The 20,394-nt window shown below is 40.9% G+C and overlaps 1 protein-coding gene across 2 annotated transcripts in view; it reads right to left on the minus strand.

Moving 5' to 3' along the window:
* Positions 1-2,216: 2,216 nt before the first annotated feature.
* The window catches only part of ggnbp2 (gametogenetin binding protein 2), a 65,273-nt gene continuing 47,095 nt past the window's right edge, over positions 2,217-20,394 (minus strand). Inside the window, exons 7-13 of one of the 2 annotated variants that reach the window (XM_078224963.1) lie at positions 18,328-18,502; positions 15,392-15,583; positions 14,072-14,222; positions 13,098-13,223; positions 9,863-10,017; positions 9,117-9,359; positions 2,217-4,470 (exon numbers count right to left, since the gene is read on the minus strand). In XM_078224963.1, the coding sequence (XP_078081089.1) occupies positions 4,273-4,470; positions 9,117-9,359; positions 9,863-10,017; positions 13,098-13,223; positions 14,072-14,222; positions 15,392-15,583; positions 18,328-18,502 (1,240 nt within the window). In that variant the 3' untranslated portion in view covers positions 2,217-4,272. The remainder of the gene's footprint in view (positions 4,471-9,116; positions 9,360-9,862; positions 10,018-13,097; positions 13,224-14,071; positions 14,223-15,391; positions 15,584-18,327; positions 18,503-20,394) is intronic. The other variant, XM_078224964.1, reaches the window with a different exon arrangement.

Consider the following 20,394-nt stretch of genomic DNA (forward strand, 5'->3'; position numbering starts at 1 on the left):
ACTAACATTTATACTTAAGGTTTTCTAGAATTGTTCGGCATTTAAGGAGACTACAGCATCTTCTAAGAGTAGTAAAGAAAATCAATTTATTCATGGCAATTCATAAGGATAAGAGTCTAAATTCTGAAAAATGTTATCTACCAACATTTAAAGGGAATCTTGACAAATACATAAATAGAATGGGAATAGAGACATATGATCCCTAGAAGGGCAAGGGGTTTTAGTTCAGTCCAGCAACATGGTCGGTGCAGGCTTGGAGGGCCTGTTCCTGTGCTGTAATTTTCTTTGTTCTATTTAGAAGTCTGGCCATCAACCACTTACTTTGCCAGCTATCCAAGGAGTCTAACCTTTATCGAACTGCAAATTTAGCAACAAACAGCTAACGTTGAATTGCAAAAAATAATTTTATAACCTCATTGTCATTAGATTTCTCAAATAGCTTGAGGAAAGGGAGCTCAGACAGCTCCTCTTCAATGGTGAACGATCGTTGGAAGGAGCCTATTAAAAAGTGTACAAGTAGATTCTTACACGTGTAGAATCCCGACAGTGCAGGCCATTCGGCCCATTGAGTCTGCACCAACTCTTCGACAGATCATTTTACCTAGACCCCATCCCTGAAACCCCACATATTTACCCTTCTAATCCCCCTTACCTACACATTTTTGGACACTAAAGGGCAATTTAGCACAGCTAATACACTTAACCTACACATCTTTGGGAGGGACGGAGCACCCAGAGAAAACCCACGCAGACACAGGGAGAAGGTGCAAACTCCAGTTGCCCAAGGCAGTAATCGAACCAGGGTCACTGGCGCTGTGAGGCAGCATTGCTAACCACTGTACCACAGCTGTAGATTCAAATAAAATCACCTACAGAATTGGAAATATGCAAGGGGCAGGTGGTATGGGACCATTCCAAAGATTTGTTTCTCGTGGAAACCAACATAAACATTAGTGAGAGCTGAACCTAGATGGGAGCCTATGGCAACACCATCTATTTGGACACATATGGCATTGTTAAAGCGGAATGCAACTGTGTGAATTGCTACGTTCACAAGTTCAATGAATTCAGATTCAAACAATGGTGGCACAATGGGGGTAGATGGTGGTGTTGTGGTAATGTCATCGAACTAGTAATTCAGAACCAGGGTAATGCCCAGTGGACATGACTTCAAATCCCATCACAGCAGCTCATGGAATTTAAATTATTTTAGGGTGGTATAGTGGCTAGCACTGTTGCCTCACAGTGCCAGGAACCCGGGTTCAATTCTGGCCTCGGGTGACTGTGTGGAGTTGCACATTCTCCCCGTGCCTGTGTGGGTTCTCTCAGGGTGCTCCAGTTTCCTCCCACATTACGAAGATGTGGTTAGGTTGATTGGCTATACTAAATTGCTCCTTAGTGTCAGAGGGATTGGTGCTGTAAAGACTTGTGGTTATGGGGATAGGGCCTAGGTGGGATTGTTGTCAGTAAAGGCTTGATAGGCTGAATGGTCTCCATTCTGCACTGTAGGGATTCTATGATTTAGATTGCCATGATAGTGGTGCAGTGCAATTGTCTTGTAGTGACTAGATTAGCACTGTCAAACAAACACATGGACATGGACTTACTATTCATACACAAGTCTTGTACAATCTTAGTGGAGGAATCCTTCATTATATGTGGAAAATTGATTCGGAACTGGTTGAAGCAATTCATTCAACCATTTTGCCAGCCAATTAATGGTCTAATAAGATAGGGCACAAGGAACATCACTTGTGTGCATCTTGGGAAACTGATACATACATGGACATTGAGCCATGAGGACAAATCCCATCATGTACACCACCAGACAACACGTTACTCTATACAATTCTAACAAATGTTTTTGTAACTTGCTTTCAACAGCCAGTGGCTTCCCTCATCAGATCACACAAACTCATGGGTCTGTAAAGTGCTGTCTCTGATTACCCTAAAAGGGCGAACTGCCTCAAAAATTGAGAAAGGGTGAAGCTAGCCATTTCACACCGTTACTATGCAGCAGCAACACAAGTGATATTTTGCACTGACAGGATGCTACCGCCAATACAAAAAGTATGAATTTCAGTGCTGGTGTGATGCCAGGAATGTAAAGCCGTATGTCCCAACAACAGGTGGATCAAACAGCATGTCCCTTTGATAGTTTGCTACACACTTAATCAGCTTGTGCTTACGAAGCTCAGAACACAAGTTCCAACATTGTGTGAGATTCCAAAATTTATTTAACAATCCCAAGTGTGCTAAGAATTACAGTAACAACCAATTCAGGATTATTAGTCAGCCTCACAATGAGACTCACTTATGCATCCTAGAAGTTACATTCATACACGGTCCCTGTGCTCTGTAAACAAAACATGTCCAGGCATGGTCACTTTTTCAACTAAACAGAGGCTTGGGGGACATTGTTTCCATGGAGCATTCCCCATAACAATGCCTCAACCAGTGGTGACTTGCCGGATTAAAATTTAAACAACAGCTTGGGAGTAACTGTTGCCTTGTGCATTTTGTGGCAGCACTTCAACCAGAATCTATTTGACAACTGTTGAAGTTTGGTACTCTTGCACTTGCCCTGATGAATACAAGATCAAAAGCTTTGACAGCATGTCTCGTTTTACGGCAACACTTAGAAACATCTGTAATACTTGCATGTGGTCTTTGATCTATATCCATCCAGCAGAAAAAGTGTTACCCGGTCTAATCCCACCTTCGAGCTCTTAGTCTGTAAGATTAAATGTGTATCCAAGTGCTTTTTTTCAAAAAAAATGGTGAGGTTTTTGCTTCCATTACCCTTCTGAACACTGGGTTCCATACCACCACCACCCCAATGAAATCAAATTCCCTTTAATCCTTCCACCAAATACTTTAAACCTATATTCCCTAGTTATTGACCTAACAGAATAGCTCACTATTCATTTTACATGCACTCAAGTAGGAATACATAACCTTGGATTAAACTTTTATCTGAAAAACTTCCCCTTCCAATAGGGCAGCATTCCTTCCATTGTACACTCAAATGCAAGATTACATGTGCAACATTTGGATGAGGGCAGCACCCGAGCTGATCAAGTTCTGTCACTGTACCAAGCTGAAACTGATGTCAAGTAATCCAGAATGGAAGAGCAACTAAGACAGAGTGGGGGAAAAGAACTTGTCAGCCAAGCCAGTGTTAGCCACTCTAAATCAATAACCAGAGACCTTAGAAAGTATGAACACAAAACAAACAGGACACCATCAAGTCTCAAATTATTTTATCTTAGTCAATACTAATAAATATAACTATCCCAATTAATCAAAATTTTAGGATGAGGGAAATGAGGGAATAAAAAGTTAGGCAAACTAACCATCTACTGATCTATCCTTCTCCTTCAGTTACCATGTCCAAAGAGGGTGTTGTCAACTATGGACTTCCATTGGATTGGTCTATGATCATGCTCAGCAAAGTACTGCAGTGGTTTGCTGTTGCCTTCTGCAGTGTGGTTGACAATAGGTAAATAAAAGTATATGAATGGCAGCAGTTTCTCAATCACAAAAACTAAGTTCCAAAATCATCCTACAAAGATTGTAGAGAAATACTATACTCAATTCACCAATTAAGTGGATTTAAAGTTTAAACTGAACCAAAGAGATCAAATTCCTTAATATTCCAAATATATCCCATTAGCCGATCTGTTCTCAAATCAATATCAATGGGAAGTTCAGCATTTGAGATATGTTTGTATCTAAATTTATTTGCAGAATAGACAATGACCATTAAAACGCTACACAATTTGATATGCATATCAATAAATATTCTTTATTTGTAAATTTTGCACATTGCGCTTGTACATATTACATCCAAACATCATTTGAAATGGATGTCTATTGTAAAACCTTAAATCAGAAGTTTCATTTTTCTCTGTACACATTTATTGGTAGGACATCTCTCGTCACTAGACATTTGTATAATTCTCACAGTAAAGAGAAACATTTAGTGAGTGGGAGAGGAGAGGCTTTGTTGAAAAGTATAAAGTAAGCTTTTGCAGACATCTGGCTGAATACTGCATAAGCTTCAAGAAAGCAGATGAGCAAAAATGTGCTCCCCACCACCAGCCTGGGAGAGTGTAGAAAGAAAAATAAAAATAAACCACACCACCAATTGTTCAAGGTAAAATTATGCAACAGGAAACAAAAATCTAAATTTCTTAAGATTGAGAGAGAAGGCGCAGTGGTCAGAGTGTTTGTGTAGAAAAGGATAGCTTCTGTTTCAAGCATTCTTTGCTAGTTTACACCAGCTGTCGTCAGCCAACCATTGCAGACACTGTAGTCATTGGAGCGACAATATTTGTTAAATTTCTCCTTTAGGTGCTGCCGGTATTGTTCTCGGTTGATGTAGAAAGATTGATTATTTGTCTTAAATGACTGTATTTCATCTTGGGTAATGAAATTCTCTTCTTCAGAAGTACATTCAGATTCTTCCTGAAAAATCAAACCAGCAAATTACCACAAATGATTTACAACACAATGACTTGTATACTACAAATCTTAACTAGCCAACAGCTGCATTAGTAAAAGAATGGGAGCTTAACTAACTCATCAAGTCATTGACCTGAAATGTAAACTGTTTTTTCCTCCACAGATGTTAGCTGAATTGCTGAAAATTTACAGCATCTGTGTTTTTGTTTGGAACAGTTACTGGGGCCATTCAAGAAGTGAGAGTGATTGTAAAGTCAAAAAATATTGAATTTGCATTTACTAAAACTGTCCCGTGAGTAACGGAATCTTACCATTCGGCCCATTGAGCCTGCACCAGCAACAATCCCACCTGGGCCCTATCCCTGTAACCCCATGTATTTACCCTGCTAACCCCAGAAATTTAGCATGGTCAATCAACTTAACCCACACATCTTTGGACTGTGGGAGGAAACCGTGGGGAGAACATGCATACTCCACACAGTCACCCGAGGCCAGAATCAATCCCAGGTCCCTGGTGCTGTGAGGCAGCAGTGCTAACCACTGTACCACCTGGTACTTTGTACTGGTATCTAAAACATATGGGTAATAAACTGCTATATGATTTCACTTTACAGCTTCCTATTTAATCGGCTAGTTAAATCTCTCTTTATAATTCTAGGTTGGCTGCTCAATTCCTAAAGTGGAATTTGAACATATTATCTTCAGATCCGTGATGAGCCCATTATCACTTTGTTGGGACCGATATAGTTCTTTACTTCTGGCTTTGAAACACTAAACTAAATTGTTACGCCTGAAGCACACAGCTGAGTAAATAAAATTAATTTGTGGCCATTTTGCCTTAGACGCGCAGACAAAATGTGCAAATCACAAGACTTTGGACTGAAAAATCATGTGCAAACAAGTGAACATTTCTCAGGAGAATGAATGGGAAAACCTCCTGACAAGTGCCACTGAACCTACGCTTTTAGTCGATTGTTAGATGTGTGCATTTCATTTGGCAAAATGTTAGAATTAGCTCCATCTAGTGGAGAGTTGTTGCACCATATGATCAGGTGGACATATTTGAAAATGTTAAATGCGACTTTGGTGAGGACCCTTTCATGAACGATTGCACCACCCCTACCCCATTCTGTCATTCCCTTTTCTCTTCCCATGGCCCTCACCATGCAGAAAACTGCACACCAGAAAAACCTAGCCAAGGTATCCACCGCCCAATCAACATTATTCCAATCAGCAAGATGAAATGGGCTGTTTCATAGTTTAAAGCAGCACCTGCTAAGTGACGATCTGCTCCATATTTTTTGGACTCTGCCAGAATATATTTTGACACAGCCCCAAACCAGGCATAGAAAGAAGAACTAGAGAAATGAGAGTAGTTGGCCAAATATATTCGATGACAAAGCTGAACAGAGGATGAAGGGCTTCGAAGGGAAAACCTTCCTGCAGCTGGAATGAATAAGATTCAAACAAAAATTGCCATCCATGTCAGAAGCCAATCAGTACACCCTAAAGATGAACTGCAGGAACTCCACAGCTGCTTCAATGACATCTGCCTATTCAGTAGCATTCAGCACAATTCACAACTCACATCCAGGCTTGGGCCAGTAAGTGGCCCAATAATATCCTTCTCAAGACCAGAATATGACTGAAATCTCATCACTTTATCCATTCAGCAAGTGGTAACAATTTCACAATACACAACAGGCTTCTTTCAAGAAACCCAAGAATGGTGGCCAGCTAGGATCTGTTTTAAGCAACAATGGTTGCAATGTGCTGAGTAATGGACAAAAAGCTGGTAGACTGACCAGTTTTCATCAAATACCTGCTCACAAAAAAAAACTACTGCTTCTAGCAATTTTGCACAGGAAGCCATTCATTATTTCCCCAAGTTGAGCTCTATAAATTCAAAGAAACGTTTGTTCCAATATATCAAGTTCAATTGAAAATTGAAACAGAGCTTGGCTTCCGCTATTCAGTAAACCAATAAATTATTTTCCTCACACCCCCATAATTCAAATCAGATTTATCACAGCCTTTTGGCACTGTCCTGTGGCATTGGTTCAAGGCTTATAAAACCAGGCTGACCTCATCTATATACATAACAGGTGCTTTGAAGTCTTTTCTGGCATTATTCTTTCTTCAGAGCCTTGCATGCATCATAGAATCATAGAAACCCTACAGTACAGAAAGAGGCCATTCGGCCCATCGGGTCTGCACCGACCACAATCCCACCCAGGCCCTACCCCGATATCCCCACATATTTTACCCACTAATCCCTCTAACCTACGCATCTCAGGACACTAACGGGCAATTTTTAGCATGGCCAAATCAACCTAACCCGCACATCTTTGGACTGTGGGAGGAAACCGGAGCACCCAGAGGAAATCCACGCAGACACGAGGAGAATGTGCAAACTCCACACAGACAGTGACCCAAGCCGGGAATCGAACCCAGGTCCCTGGAGCTGTGAAGCAGCAGTGTTAACCACCGTGCTATGTTGGACGAAAGTATGTAGAAACAACAAATACAACTGTGTTGTCATTACAACTGATTACATATTTTGGGTTACACCCACTCATTAAAAGGTGGAAAAACCATTACTCAAAAAAGTCTTAAATCAGTAATGTACTTTTGCAAAAAGACATACATTTTCCCCAATTCTATACTTGGAATATTTAACTACTGAAAATAATTCTTGCATAAACATTTTTGAAACCAGACTCAAATTTCACAGCAACACAGTGGTTAACACTGCTGCCTCACACGCCAGGGACCTGGGTTCAATTCCAGCCTCGGGTAGCTATGTGTGTGAAGTTTGCACATTCTCCCCAGTCTGTGGGGATTTCCTCTGGGTGTTCCAGTTTCCTCCCACAGTCCAAAGACGTGTGCGCGCGTTAGGTTGATTTGCAATGCTAAATTGCCCTTTAGCATCAAGGAGATTAGCAGGGTAAATGTGCGTGCTTACAGGGATAGGGCCTAGGTGGAATTGTTGGTGCAGGCTTGATGGGCCAAATTGCCTCATTCTGCACTGCAAGGATTTTATGATTCTAAGTTGCATTGTTTCTGGTGTAACTTGTTCTGTACTGTTAAAGTGAAGAATTTTAATTCTCATGTTGAGGTCAAAAAGATGCTCTCTCCCACTAACAACTTCTAAAGTTTCAGTGAATTCCCCACAGCCATTTAAATCAATTTTTCTACTTCTGTTAATGCTTTTGAATACAAAGTAAAATAAAAGTAAAGTTTATTTATTAGTCACAAACAAGGCTTGCATTAACACTGCAATGAAGTTACTGTGAAATTCCCTGAGTCGCCACAGTCCAGCACCTGTTAGGGAAAATGCACCTAATGTATAAATCTCTTCAATAGTAAATTTCCAATGCTTAAGAACAGCTCTAATCTTTCTCCTGAATTACAAAGAGGGTTGCTGACAAACAATATTACTATATCAGATTGCCTGCATCCACTACAGTTTGCCTAACGCCACAACAGCTCCACAGCAGACGCCATCTCTCTAGCCCTACACTCAACCCTGGAACACCTAGATAACAAGGCACCCTGTCAGACTCCTATTTATTGACTACAGCTCAGTCTTCAACACCATTATTCCTACAAAACTCATCTCTAAATTCTGTGGCCTGGGGCTTGCCTGTTTCTTCTGCAACTGGATCCTAGGCTTCCTAACCCAAAGGCTGCAATCAGTAAGGATAGGCAACACCACCACCTCCACGATCATCCTCAACACCGCTGCCCCATAAGGCTGTGTCCTCAGCCCCTTACTATACTCCTTATACACCTAAGACTGTGGTCAAGTTCCCCTCCAACTAGATTTTCAAGTTTGCTGACAACATCACCGTAGTGGGACAGACCTCAAATAATGACGCAACAGAGTACAGGAAAGGGACAGAATCTGGTGAACTGGTGCGACGACAATAATGGAGGAGATAGTCTTCGACTTCAGGAAGTGTAGTGGAGGACGAAGTACAAATGACCAAGAGCTTCACGTTTTTAAGTGTCCAAGATCACCAACAACTTGTCCTGGCCCCTCCATGCCGCACCTCTACTTTCTCAGAAGACCAAGGAAATTTGGCATGTCCACTATGACTCTCGCCAACTTTTACAGCAGCGCCATAGAAAGCATTCTTCTTTGCCGCATCACAGCTTGGCATGGTTCCTGCTTTGTCCAAGACCACAAGAAACTACAAAGTTGTGAATGAAGCCCAGTTCATCACACAAACCAGCCTCCCATCCACTGGCACACTCTACACTTCCTGCTGCCTCAGAAAAGCAACCAGCATAATTAAGGACCCCACGTACCCCAGACATACTGACTTCTTCTGTCAGGAAAAAAGATACAAAAGTCTGAGGACATGCACCAACCGACTTGAAAAGCTTCTTCCCTGCTGCCATCTGATTTTTGAATGGACCCACCTTGCATTAAGTGGATCTTTCTCTACACCCTAGCTGTGACGAACAGTACATTCTACACTCTTCTTTCCTTCACTATGTGCAGTATGCCTTGTCTGTTTAGTGTGCAAGAAACAATACTTTTCACTATGCTAATACATGTGACAATAATAAATCAAATCAAAACTGGAAATCAGTGAACATTTAAGTGTCCAAACATTGTGAAGTATAACTTTCATACTTACAAGTAGTTCCTTTAAGGTTTTTGTGCCTCTTCCCCAATCTGGCAGACAGGGTGGTGGAATTTGTGAAGATTGTGAAAAATGTTTTTCTGACAGTATCTGTGCTACCCAAACTGGCTGTTGACCACTTTTCTCTAGTGAGTTACAGCTATCTTTGGTTTTGTCATGATGTAACTCATTATGAAAAGTGTTACCCAAGTTTTCTTGTCTGCTTAGGTCCATGTTACAATCTCCAGTATTTTCACTCTAAAAAAGGAGAAAACATGGGCAAAAAATTAGAAATTTCAAAAATATTAGCATTTTTATTTTTGGTCTCATTCGAAAAATAGAAAATAGGTGACTAAAAACAAATTAAAACCAGATATAAGTTCAATCATCTCAGGAAATCTGTGGAAAGGTTAACCAAAACCATGGGACACAACGTGCTTAGGCTGTGCAGTCACTCTCAATGTTCCTCCACAGATAGATAGGCAAGTTCCAGTAACTAGAGAGAAAAATGGCGAAAATAATTCTGGAATGACTGTGCTCATTATAGTTGCAAATGTTAAAATCCAGGCTTCTAAAAAGACGTATCACTCTCGAAGCGACTGGAGTAGACACTACAAAAACAGTTTAGAAACCACAAACCTGGTAATGAAAGACCCACTGCTGATGGGAAACAACAAAAAAGACAAAATTAAATATTTAGGCTGTTGGTTACATTTTCCAGGCACATCTATGGAACTGCCCAAAACCACCAAAATACTTACATCGTCGTCACATTTTACGCCTTTGCCTTTCTTCTTTTTCTTCTTGTTTTTGCCTTTTGTGTTCTCTTCAGCAGCATTGGCCCAGCATTCTACACAACTGTCCACACCATCTTCCTCTTTGTCCTCTACACAGTGATGTACACAAGTGTCATCGCCTGACAAGAGTGCAAAAACACGTTAACATGCTAAATTATAGTTTTCTACCGAGCTCAACAAAAAATTAGTCTGGATGCTGTTAAGCCTTAAAATTGAGTGTTATATCTTCATGCCACATACAAAATGGCTCCTTCAACTACACATATTTAGAAGAACTTCTGGTGCCGGATTTCCAATCAACCTAGTTTTTGCAGCAATTTTAGAAACCCAATAGCAACTGTAGCAAATTAGTGCACATACTGCTGAACAAAGTTGAAAAAAGTGCACGTTTAAACTTGAATATGGAAATCTTGCCCATTTCATTTCTAGTTCAGGGGTTGGCAACCTTTTATATCCAAAGAACCTTAAAATGCCTGAAGTATTAGGAGCAGCCAAATAAAAATCATTTCTAAACCAAATGCATGGCAAATTGCCAAACAACTGTTGGAATGCATAATTTGCATGCAAGATACACGTTTATGTAAAGAAAAATCAAAGCCAAAATAAACACAACTCTGAATGGTCATTAGTTTCGATGGCTTGATTTTTTTTGTATTTACAGAAATATGCATGTTCATGTTTAATGCATCAATTTTCATGAATTATGCATGCATGTTGGAAATATAAAATGGTTTATCATATTAATTTAATAGAAAACTGCATGTTTCCAAAGTAATAAGACATTTAGATTTTAAAAGAAAAACAAATCTTGCGAACATTTAATTTTTTAAACTATAAATGTCAGTTAAAAAATCCAGACTAGAATCAGGATAATTTTTGGCTATTGATTCTCATTATTAAAAAACCTTCTAGTAGCGCAAGCTAATTGTCTCAGCCGTATTAGACACAATAATGGTTGCAACCATAAATTGGTCTCTCGAACGAAAGGCACAGCCTTTTCTCCTCCTTGGGTAGCCCCTCTGAATCGAGATGACTTGCTTCCACACATTAGTTCCCAGGTGACGGAGGTATCCAATGCGCAACCTACAGTCCATCACAGGTGGACCAGGTGATGGTTGGAGAAGCGGGTGGGGGAGGTGCCCATGCTGCCACACACTCCTTTTGCTATTAATGCTTGGCTTCAGCTTGCTCTCGTCTGAAAAGACAGATGTTCAGCTCCTTCCCAGATGCTTTTTCATCACTTCAGGTGGTCGTGGACCAAGGGCCAAGGATTCCCAGGTGTCGGTGGGGATGTTGCACTTTATCAAGGAGGCTTTGAGATTGTCCTTGAAGCATTTCCAGGGACTCACTTGCCATTTCAAAGTTCAGAGTACAGCACTTGCTTTGGGAGTCTTGCGTCAGACATGCAGATGACACAGCCCACCCAGCAAAGCTGATCGAGCATGGTCATTGCTTCAATGTTGGCCTGACTGACGTTGGTGCACTTGTCCTGCCAATCGATTTGTAGGATCTTGCTGATGCATCGGTGGTACTTTTCCAGGGTTTTGAGGTGCCTGCTGCACATGGTCCACATCTTAGTCATTTGGAGGGCAGGTATCACTACTGCTCTGTAGACATGAGCCTTAAAACAGGCCCTGGATTTTAAGCAGGTGACCAAAGGTGTTGCTGACACACTGCTGAACGATGTCAATGTCTGCCCTGGCTGACAGTAGGCTCCCAAGGTATGGAAAGTGGCCAAGGCATCATCATGGATTTTGATAACTGCGTGTCTACAACCACACTGTCAAGGTTTGTTTAACCTTCTAATCTTAGAACCACAAGTGCCACATATTTTTAAAACTAATCAAGTCCAACAGGGCAGATACTAAATTTTTGATTAAACAAATTAACAATAAGGAAAATTGTGTTTACATCTAGTTATTTGATTTGGCATTTTCTTGATTGAAAGGCTTTTTTCATGATAATGCGACCTGAAAACATTGGAAGTTGCAATGGAGATATTAAAGAGCTGCATGCAAGAGACAGGGGGCAGTGGTAGAAGGCTGCTTGTGTGACTGGAGGCCAGTGTCCAGTGGTATACCACAGGGATCAGTGCTAGATCCTTTATTGTTTGTGATGTATATAAGCGATATAGATGACAATGTGGGGGGAATAAGTTTGTGGATGACACTAAGATTGGCATGGTGATTAATAGTAAGGAAGAAGTTCTTCGGTTGCAGGAAGATATAGATAGGTTGGTCAGATGAGCAGAACAGTGCAGTTGGAATTTAGCACTGAAAAGTGCCAAATGATGCACTTTGGAAAGAGTAACAGGACAAGGAAGTACTCAATGAATGGTAGGATACTAGGAAGCTCAGAGGAACAGAGGGATCTTGGGGTGCTTATCCACAGATTCCTGAAGGCAACAAGACAGATAAATGGGGAAATTAAGGCAGTGTATTGGACACTTGCCATTATCAGTCATGCCATGGCATAGATTAAGAGTGCTGAGGTTATGTTGGAGCTGTACAAAACTTTGGTTAGGCCACAGCTGGAATAGTGTGCGCAGTTCTGTCTCCTCATTTTAGGAATGATGAGACTGCACTGGAAGGGTGCAGAGGAGATTCACCAGGATGTTGCCTGGGATAGAACATCTGAGAGGCTGGATAGGCTTGGATTGTTTTCTTTAGGCATGATGTGGAGATGCCGGCATTGGACTGGCGTAAACACAGTAAGAGTTTTAACAACACCAGGTTAAAGTCCAACAGATTTATTTGGTAGCAAATGCCATTAGCTTTCAGAGCGCTGCCCCTTCGTTAGATGGAGTGGATAATGCCCTGTTTGAGAGCAGATATCCACTCCATCTGACGAAGGGGCAGCGCTCTGAAAGCTAATGGCATTTGCTACCAAATAAACCTATTGGACTTTAACCAAGGGTAGTAGAGGCAGGAAATCTCACAACCGTTGAAAAGGTATGTGGATGAGCACTTGAAATGTCATGACATTCAAGGCTATGGGCCAAGTGCTGGAAAGTGGGATTAGTGCAAGTTTTGTTGGTACAGACTCGATGAGTTGATGGTCCTCCTCTGTACTGCATGACTATGCAAGTGGCATTACCATTCGAGAACATCCCTGTTCTATAATGTCAGTCCTATACAATTTGTCCATTTATTTAAATATTAATAAGATGATGCTTCAAGATTTTTGGTATCACTCTGACCTGTTTCATCATGATTGCAGATACCTTCAGTGCAAGCTACATCTGATCCTTCTCGGGAACCAGTCTCACTGCCTTCCATACTTGAGGAGTAACCACAGTCACTGCCATTACAATGTGGAGATAAACCTGAATGAAAACAAAAAAACATTAGGGAGAAATTTCAACTAAAGCTATGTCTACAATATTGCTTTATTGATTAAACTAGTATCGAAAAATATCACTGCACAAGTTTTGTACTGGGTACAACTACTTGATTTTCTGCACTATTCCCTGAGCTGGTGAAAGTGGTTTAAAGAGTAAACATGTTTATCTCTTCAATTTTCTCCACCACTTAAGTTTTCATTCAAATAAAAGATTTTAAACCAGATTATTTTAAACCAGGGGAAAAAAGTCTGGATTCCCAGCAGCTTTGGCTCCAGAGCAACTTTGCAGCAGCATGGGATAATGTCTCCTGTCCCCTGACCAAACCTCATGCAACATCTGCCCAGTCAATACAGCAGCATGTAAATTTGAGTCAAGGGCTGTAGGATGAAGGCCCACTTCAGGCAGATACTTCAGGAGGTTCATCAGAAGGTTCCATTTCATCAGATAGAGCACTAAACCGAGGCCTTGTCTGTTGGCTCTAATGAACATTAAAGATCCTATAACAGTCATAGAACAGGGAGTTATTTCAAGAGTCCTGGCCAACATTCTTCCCCAATGATTAGCTAATTATTCACCTACTGCAGTACCTGTACTTCAGAGTACTTTAAGGCATTTGAAGACAAAAGGGTACCATATAAATTCAAAACATTGGCTACCGGGAGCTTTGCTTAAAACAGTAAAACAACCATCCAGAATCTCAGGTTCAGCACGTTTTAGGAAACAATAGTGAAGTCAGTTCATCTGAGACAGCCTACCACCATTGGAAGATTTTACACATCTGAAGTGGCCAGATATTCTTCTGCAAACATTGGGCACAACCGTGTTCGTACCTTTCTTTGTTTTGGGTGATCCAAGTAGATTTTCACTTCCAGGGCATGTGCAGGAGGTACTTTCATTTGTAACAATTACTTCAACTCTACCATTTGCATCTTCCATGGTGCCACAGTCTTTACAGCTACTCTCTACCGGTTCAGATGTTGCCTGGAATGACATTTAAATACAGCATCCGATTTAAAGAAAATGGTTGCCCTGGAATAAAACCAATGATTCTACTGAAAGCCGATGTCTCCATTGGAACTGAAGAGTCTTGAATCAATACGGTGGATGTGGTACACATGGACTTCCAAAAGCCTTTGACAAGATGCCACAGCACGGAAGATGATCCAGGGATACAGAATTAAGATGAGGGCAGCAAACAATTATAAACCATTTAGAAAGGAGGAAAGAATTAAAGGCAGCTTTTCAGCAGCTGAGGGGTGAGTAAAAGTATCCTACAGGGGTCTGTTCTGGGAAGACTTCACTCGAGATATCAACAATTTGGATACCTGGCTAGAGGAAGTACTGTCCAAATTTGTAGACAAAACTAAAATGAGGTAGAGTAAATATTTGAAGATCCAAAGGAACTGGAAGCTGATATTGATTAGAACAAAACTAGGATGCATTCAGTACCAAAAAGGGAGTGGTGATACATTTTAGTATTGAAATAAAATTATACTTGAATAGGAAAAGCTAGGGGATTCTGGAAAGGTAGATTCAGATGACCTTCGATAGCTGCACCTCAAATAGATATGGAATAATAGCTAATGGTTTAACGAGGGGCAAAATATGAAAGGCAAGCTACAATAACCAATTATGAAAAACCACAGTAAGATCACAACTGAAGTAGTGTGCGCAGTTTTGGGCTCCACAACGTAGGACAGGTTTTGAGGCAACAGAGCATACAGCACAATTCATCACTGTCTGGTATGAGATAACAAATACAAAGGGCATGAAGAGAATTGGTGCTATTTTCATTAGACTTGATGTGGGGTAATTGGGTAGAGATGTTTGATGAGAAAAGTAAACAGGATTCACCTCTAATATCAAAGATGGGGAAGAGACCTGGAAGCAGCCAAGTCTACTTACTACTTGCCAATAAAATGGTACAATTGCAGCAAATAAATGGGAGTTAGAAACACAAGTTAACAGATTCAGACAGGTATTGAAACAACAGGCTTCTGCCAATGGACAGGTTAAATTTTACTTCAATTATTTTTACGATCAGTAATTATGGATCATCACTGACAAAAAGGCAAGGATGCGGAATCCAACTTGCACACACAAGGACTGTTGGATCAATTTAACAATTTGAAAGTTATTATTCTACCTACCTCTTCTTGGGCTTTAGTTTCTCCTGGAGTTTGAAGTGGAGTAGATATTTCACAGGCACATTTATTTTTACGTCTGTTCTTCCGTTTTTGACGTTTCTTTTCCTGCTTAAGCTCTCGAACTCTCTCCTCTTCAGACAGCTCCTCACAAAGCTGCTCCAGTCGACTAATACCTTGCACTTTTTCAATTGCCATCTACAGAATAGAGTTCCAGTTTTTCTTTTATAAAAATTACTAAAAAGGCCATTAGTCTATAAAAGCAAAATTTCAAGTTAAGATTTATGTATCCATTTCACCAAATATGGTTTCTTTACAGCTTCACTAGGTAGAAAAAAAAGAGATCAGTATACACCATTTGGTCACCCCAATAAAATCTCCAACTTGTCTATGCTTCCAAAAGTCAGCATGTCTCATTGCAGAAATCTATTCTTCTAGTTCTTGCAAAAATGGAAGGCCTTCATTATCAAGTTGTCACGGGTCAAGCATTTGGTGATGGTTCTGTATTTTAGGAGAATCTTACAATGGCTACAGATTACTTACAATTACATTTTTCTGCCTAGAGAAACTTTACAAAAAGGAAAAAAAGCAGCAGCATTTTTGTTTTTCTCATCCAGTCTTCAGGATGGTGCCGCAGTCAATTAAGTTGGAAACTAGCTTTCGATATGTCCAAGCCAAGAAGCTTACAGTAACACTTGACAAAAGTTGGGGAATATTTAAGTCAGGAAAAAGTGTAGTTGGCCCCAAAAATATAACTGAAGTACTACCACGTGCCCAGGCCGAGAGAAATTTGCTGCCTACAATTTCCCAAAAGCAGTTGCATTGCTGCTGGCATTTCAACATGGAAATCAGCAAACTGGGACCGTTTCCACCACTTCATACCTTAAAGTTCTGCCCTGCAAGTGGCTCCGTTTAAATGGTCAACCTACAGAACAACTCCAGGTGCTTGATTACAATCCAGCCACCCATTTCAAGCGCACATGTTGATCTCAAATGAAGATTGATCAAGCTTAGCTGCAGAGCCCATCCTGCAATCAATCGGATAGCGTCATGGCACGCATATGAATAATGGTTACTCAGTGGCCAAGAATGACCATAGAACATTACAGCGCAGTACAGGCCCTTCGGCCCTCGATGTTGCGCCGACCAGTGGTACTAATCTAAAGCCCCTCCAATCTACACTATTCCAATGTCATCCATATGTTTATCCAATAACCATTTGAATGCTCTTAATGTTGACGAGACCACTACTGCTGCAGGCAGGGCATTCCACGTCCTTACTACTCTGAGTGAAGAACCTACCTCTTAACATCTGTCCTATATCTCTCACCCCTCAATTTAAAGCTATGTCCCCTCGTGCTAGCCATCCGAGGAAAAAGGCTCTCACTATCCACCCTATCTAATCCTCTGATCATCTTGTGTGCCTCTATTAAGTCACCTCTTGACCTTCTTCTCTCTAACGAAAACAACTTCAAGCCCCTCAGCCTTTCCTCATACGATTTTTCCACCATACCAGGCAACATCCTGGTAAATCTCCTCTGCACCCTTTCCAACACTTCCACATCTTTCCTATAATACGGCGACCAGAACTGTACGCAATACTCCAAATGCGGCCACACCAGAGTTTTGTACAGTTGCAGCATGACCTCCTGGCTCCGAAACTCAATCCCTCTACCAATAAAAGCTAACACACCGTACTTCTTAAAAACCCTATCAACCTGGGTGCAAACTTTCAGGGATCTATGCACATGGACACCCAGATCCCTCTGGTCATCCACACTACCAAGTATCTTACCATTAGCCCAGTACTCTGTATTCCTGTTACTCCTTCCAAAGTGAATCACCTCACACTTTTCCGCATTAAACTCCATTTGCCACCTCTCAGCCCAGCTCTGCAGCTTACCTATGTCCCTCTGTAACCTGCCACTTCCCTCCGCACTGTCTACAACTCCACCGACTTTAGTGTCATCCGCAAATTTACTAATCCATCCTTCCACGCCCTCATCCAGGTCATGGAACCAGGAACCATGGACCAGGGTTCATGGAACCATTTCCTAGCAGCCATTGACTGCAGGAGGGAAAAGAAGTTGTTCAGCTGAAATCCCAATGTAAATTTTTTTTTAAATCAGAAATAACTTGAACTTGTATAAAAGCACAAATATAAAATAGGAATGGATTAAGTGTAGGAATTGATCACATATTTGGATCATAGAAGTGCCAACCAAATATTTTTTGGCCTCAAAGGGAATCCAAATCCAGATGCTAAAGGGGTCTTGACAGTGATTGTGATTGAGTGTCTTTGGAACTCTTTTCCTCAAAAGGCAGTAGAAGCAGAGTTTTTATATATATTTTAAGGCAGAGGTAGATAGATTTTTGAATAACAAGGTGGTGAAAGGTTATCGGGGTAGATGGGAATGTGGAGTTGGAGATTACAAATCAGATGAGCCCTGATCTATTCGAATGACAGAGCAGGCCCGAAGGGCCAAGTGGCCCACCTCTGCTCCTAATTTATATGTTTGTAAATTAAGTCAATCACCACAGTGGAAATCTTTGCAATTTTCCTGCACTTTTTCCCCCAAACTCTAATATATCTAGTCTAGTAGGGATGAAAGATTGGGAAACAGTCTGGATAAGAAAAAGACCCGATCAACACCTGATGTTATATTCTGATTGACAAAGTTACATGTTTAAACTGGGGTATATGTCCGCTAAATCTTCTCTCCCCCAAAGTGTATGTGCATTAGTTTTCTTTCCTCATTGCGATACATTTGACACTGCCAATTCACTGATGGTATTCCATCATTTTCATTTGTTTCAATATGATTAAACGAATACAAAAACTGATGCAGAATTATTACTGCTAATTTGAATATTCAATACAATCAAATTGCATTTAAAACTGCCAACCAACCACATTTTACATTAGCAATTTAACACTGTACCTCAAAGCTTTTGCGCAGTGCATCAATACCAAGGTAGAAGAGCATTTGCCATGTCTGCTCTTCAGCTCGCAACTTCTGCCAAATTCTGTGCAAGCGTTCGTACAGGTGAATACCAAGACATGTAAGGACTTCTTCTTGTGCAATGTCTATAGTTTTTGCATGCCGCTCCCTCCGCCTAAAAGCAATACGACTGGTTAGGTTACTATTTAACATACATGTTCTGTTCAAACCTACACTAATAGCAGCTTCAACATATGTTCAGAATGGAAAGTTATAGTACAGTTAAAGTATTTCAAAACAGTAAATTCCACATTGTTTATGCAAGATTCAAACGTCACAATTACCTATATAGTCTGCTCCAGAAATGCTCACTTACAAGAATCACACTATTAGACTATGTTATACTGCACCAAGAGTGAAAAATTGATTAGATTCAATTTGAGCATTCAGATGACGTGACGCAATGCAAAGAATCAGATGGAGAACAAATTTAATGGCCTACATTTCTTCCTCTATTTCTTCTGTGGAGACTTTCTAATTCTTCTTCCCAGACATTTTCAGCATCATCATAAGTACTAGGAGCAGGAGTAGGCCATTTGGCCCCTCAAGTCTGCCCTGCCATTCAACATCATGCCTGATCTTTGTGGACTCAGCTCCACTTACCCACCCGCTCACTATTACCCTTAATTCCTTCACTGTCCAAAAATCTATCTTTGCCTTAAAAATATTAATCGAAGTAGCCTCAACTGCTTCACTGGGCAGGAAATTCCACAAATTCACAACCCTTTGGGTGAAGTTGTTTTGCCTCAACTTGATCCTAAATCTGCTCCCCCTTATTTTGAGGCTATGCCCCGTAGGTCTGGCTTCACCCGCCAGTGGAAACAATCTCCCTGCTTCTACCTTATCTATTCCCTTCATAACTGTATACGTTTCTATAAGATCCCCTCTCATTCTTCTAAATTCCAATGAGTACAAGTCCCAGTCTACTCGGTTTCTCCTCATAAGCCAACCCTCTCAACTCCGGAATCAACCTAGTGAATCACCAATGCACCCCCTGCAGTGCCAGTATATCCTTTCCCAAATAAGGACACCAAAACTGTACAGTACTCCAGGTGTGGCCTCACCAACACCTTATACAGCTGCAACATAGCCTCCCTGTTTTTAAACTCCACCCCTCTAGCAACGAAGGACAAAATTCCATTTGCCTCCTTAATTACCTGCTGCACCTGCCAACCAACTTTTTGCAATTCACGCAAAAGGACATCCAGGTCTCTCTGCACATGCTGCAATTTTTTAGCATTTAAATAATAGTCCATTTTGCTGTTCTTCCTACCAAAATTTACCAACACTGTACTCCATCTGCCAGATCCTTGCCCATTCAAACTATCTATATCCCTCTGCAGATTTTCAGTGTCCTCTGCACACTTTGCTCTACCACTCACCTTAGTCATCTGCGAACTTTGACACACTACACTTGATCCCCAACTCCAAATCATCTATGTAAATTGTAAACAATTGAGGTCCTAACACTGATCCCTGAAGCACACCACTAGTCACTGATCACCAACCAGAAAAACACCCATTTATCCCCAATTTGCTTTCTGTTAGTTAACCAATCCTCTAACCATGCTAATACATTACCCGTAATGCCATGCACCTTTATCTTATGCAGAGCCTTTTGTGTGGCACCTTGTCAAATGCCTTCTGGAAATCCAGATATACCACATCCACCAGTTCAGATGCATTGCTGGCATCGGAAGTTGTTAGGGAAGCAGAGGGGGTTTTAAAACAGCCTTAGAATCTATTGCAAAATATACTAGAAATCAGGGAACTAAAATCAAATTGCCTCAACATGTTGCCATACTACACAGCAAGTGACAATTTTCCTAACCCCATCCAAGTGAACTGGTTAGGGTCACAGAAGATCCAGAAATAACTTTTAAAAAAATCAGGGTCCCAGCATGGATTTTTTCCCCTTCAAATTGGGATTGTTTCCTTTTAGCGACTGAACCTCATATCCCAGGTGAAAAATAACCTTGTTCTACCCTAAGCCACATGATGATTTTC

Source organism: Mustelus asterias, chromosome 12 (assembly GCF_964213995.1).
Source record: "Mustelus asterias chromosome 12, sMusAst1.hap1.1, whole genome shotgun sequence".
NCBI lineage: Eukaryota > Metazoa > Chordata > Chondrichthyes > Carcharhiniformes > Triakidae > Mustelus > Mustelus asterias.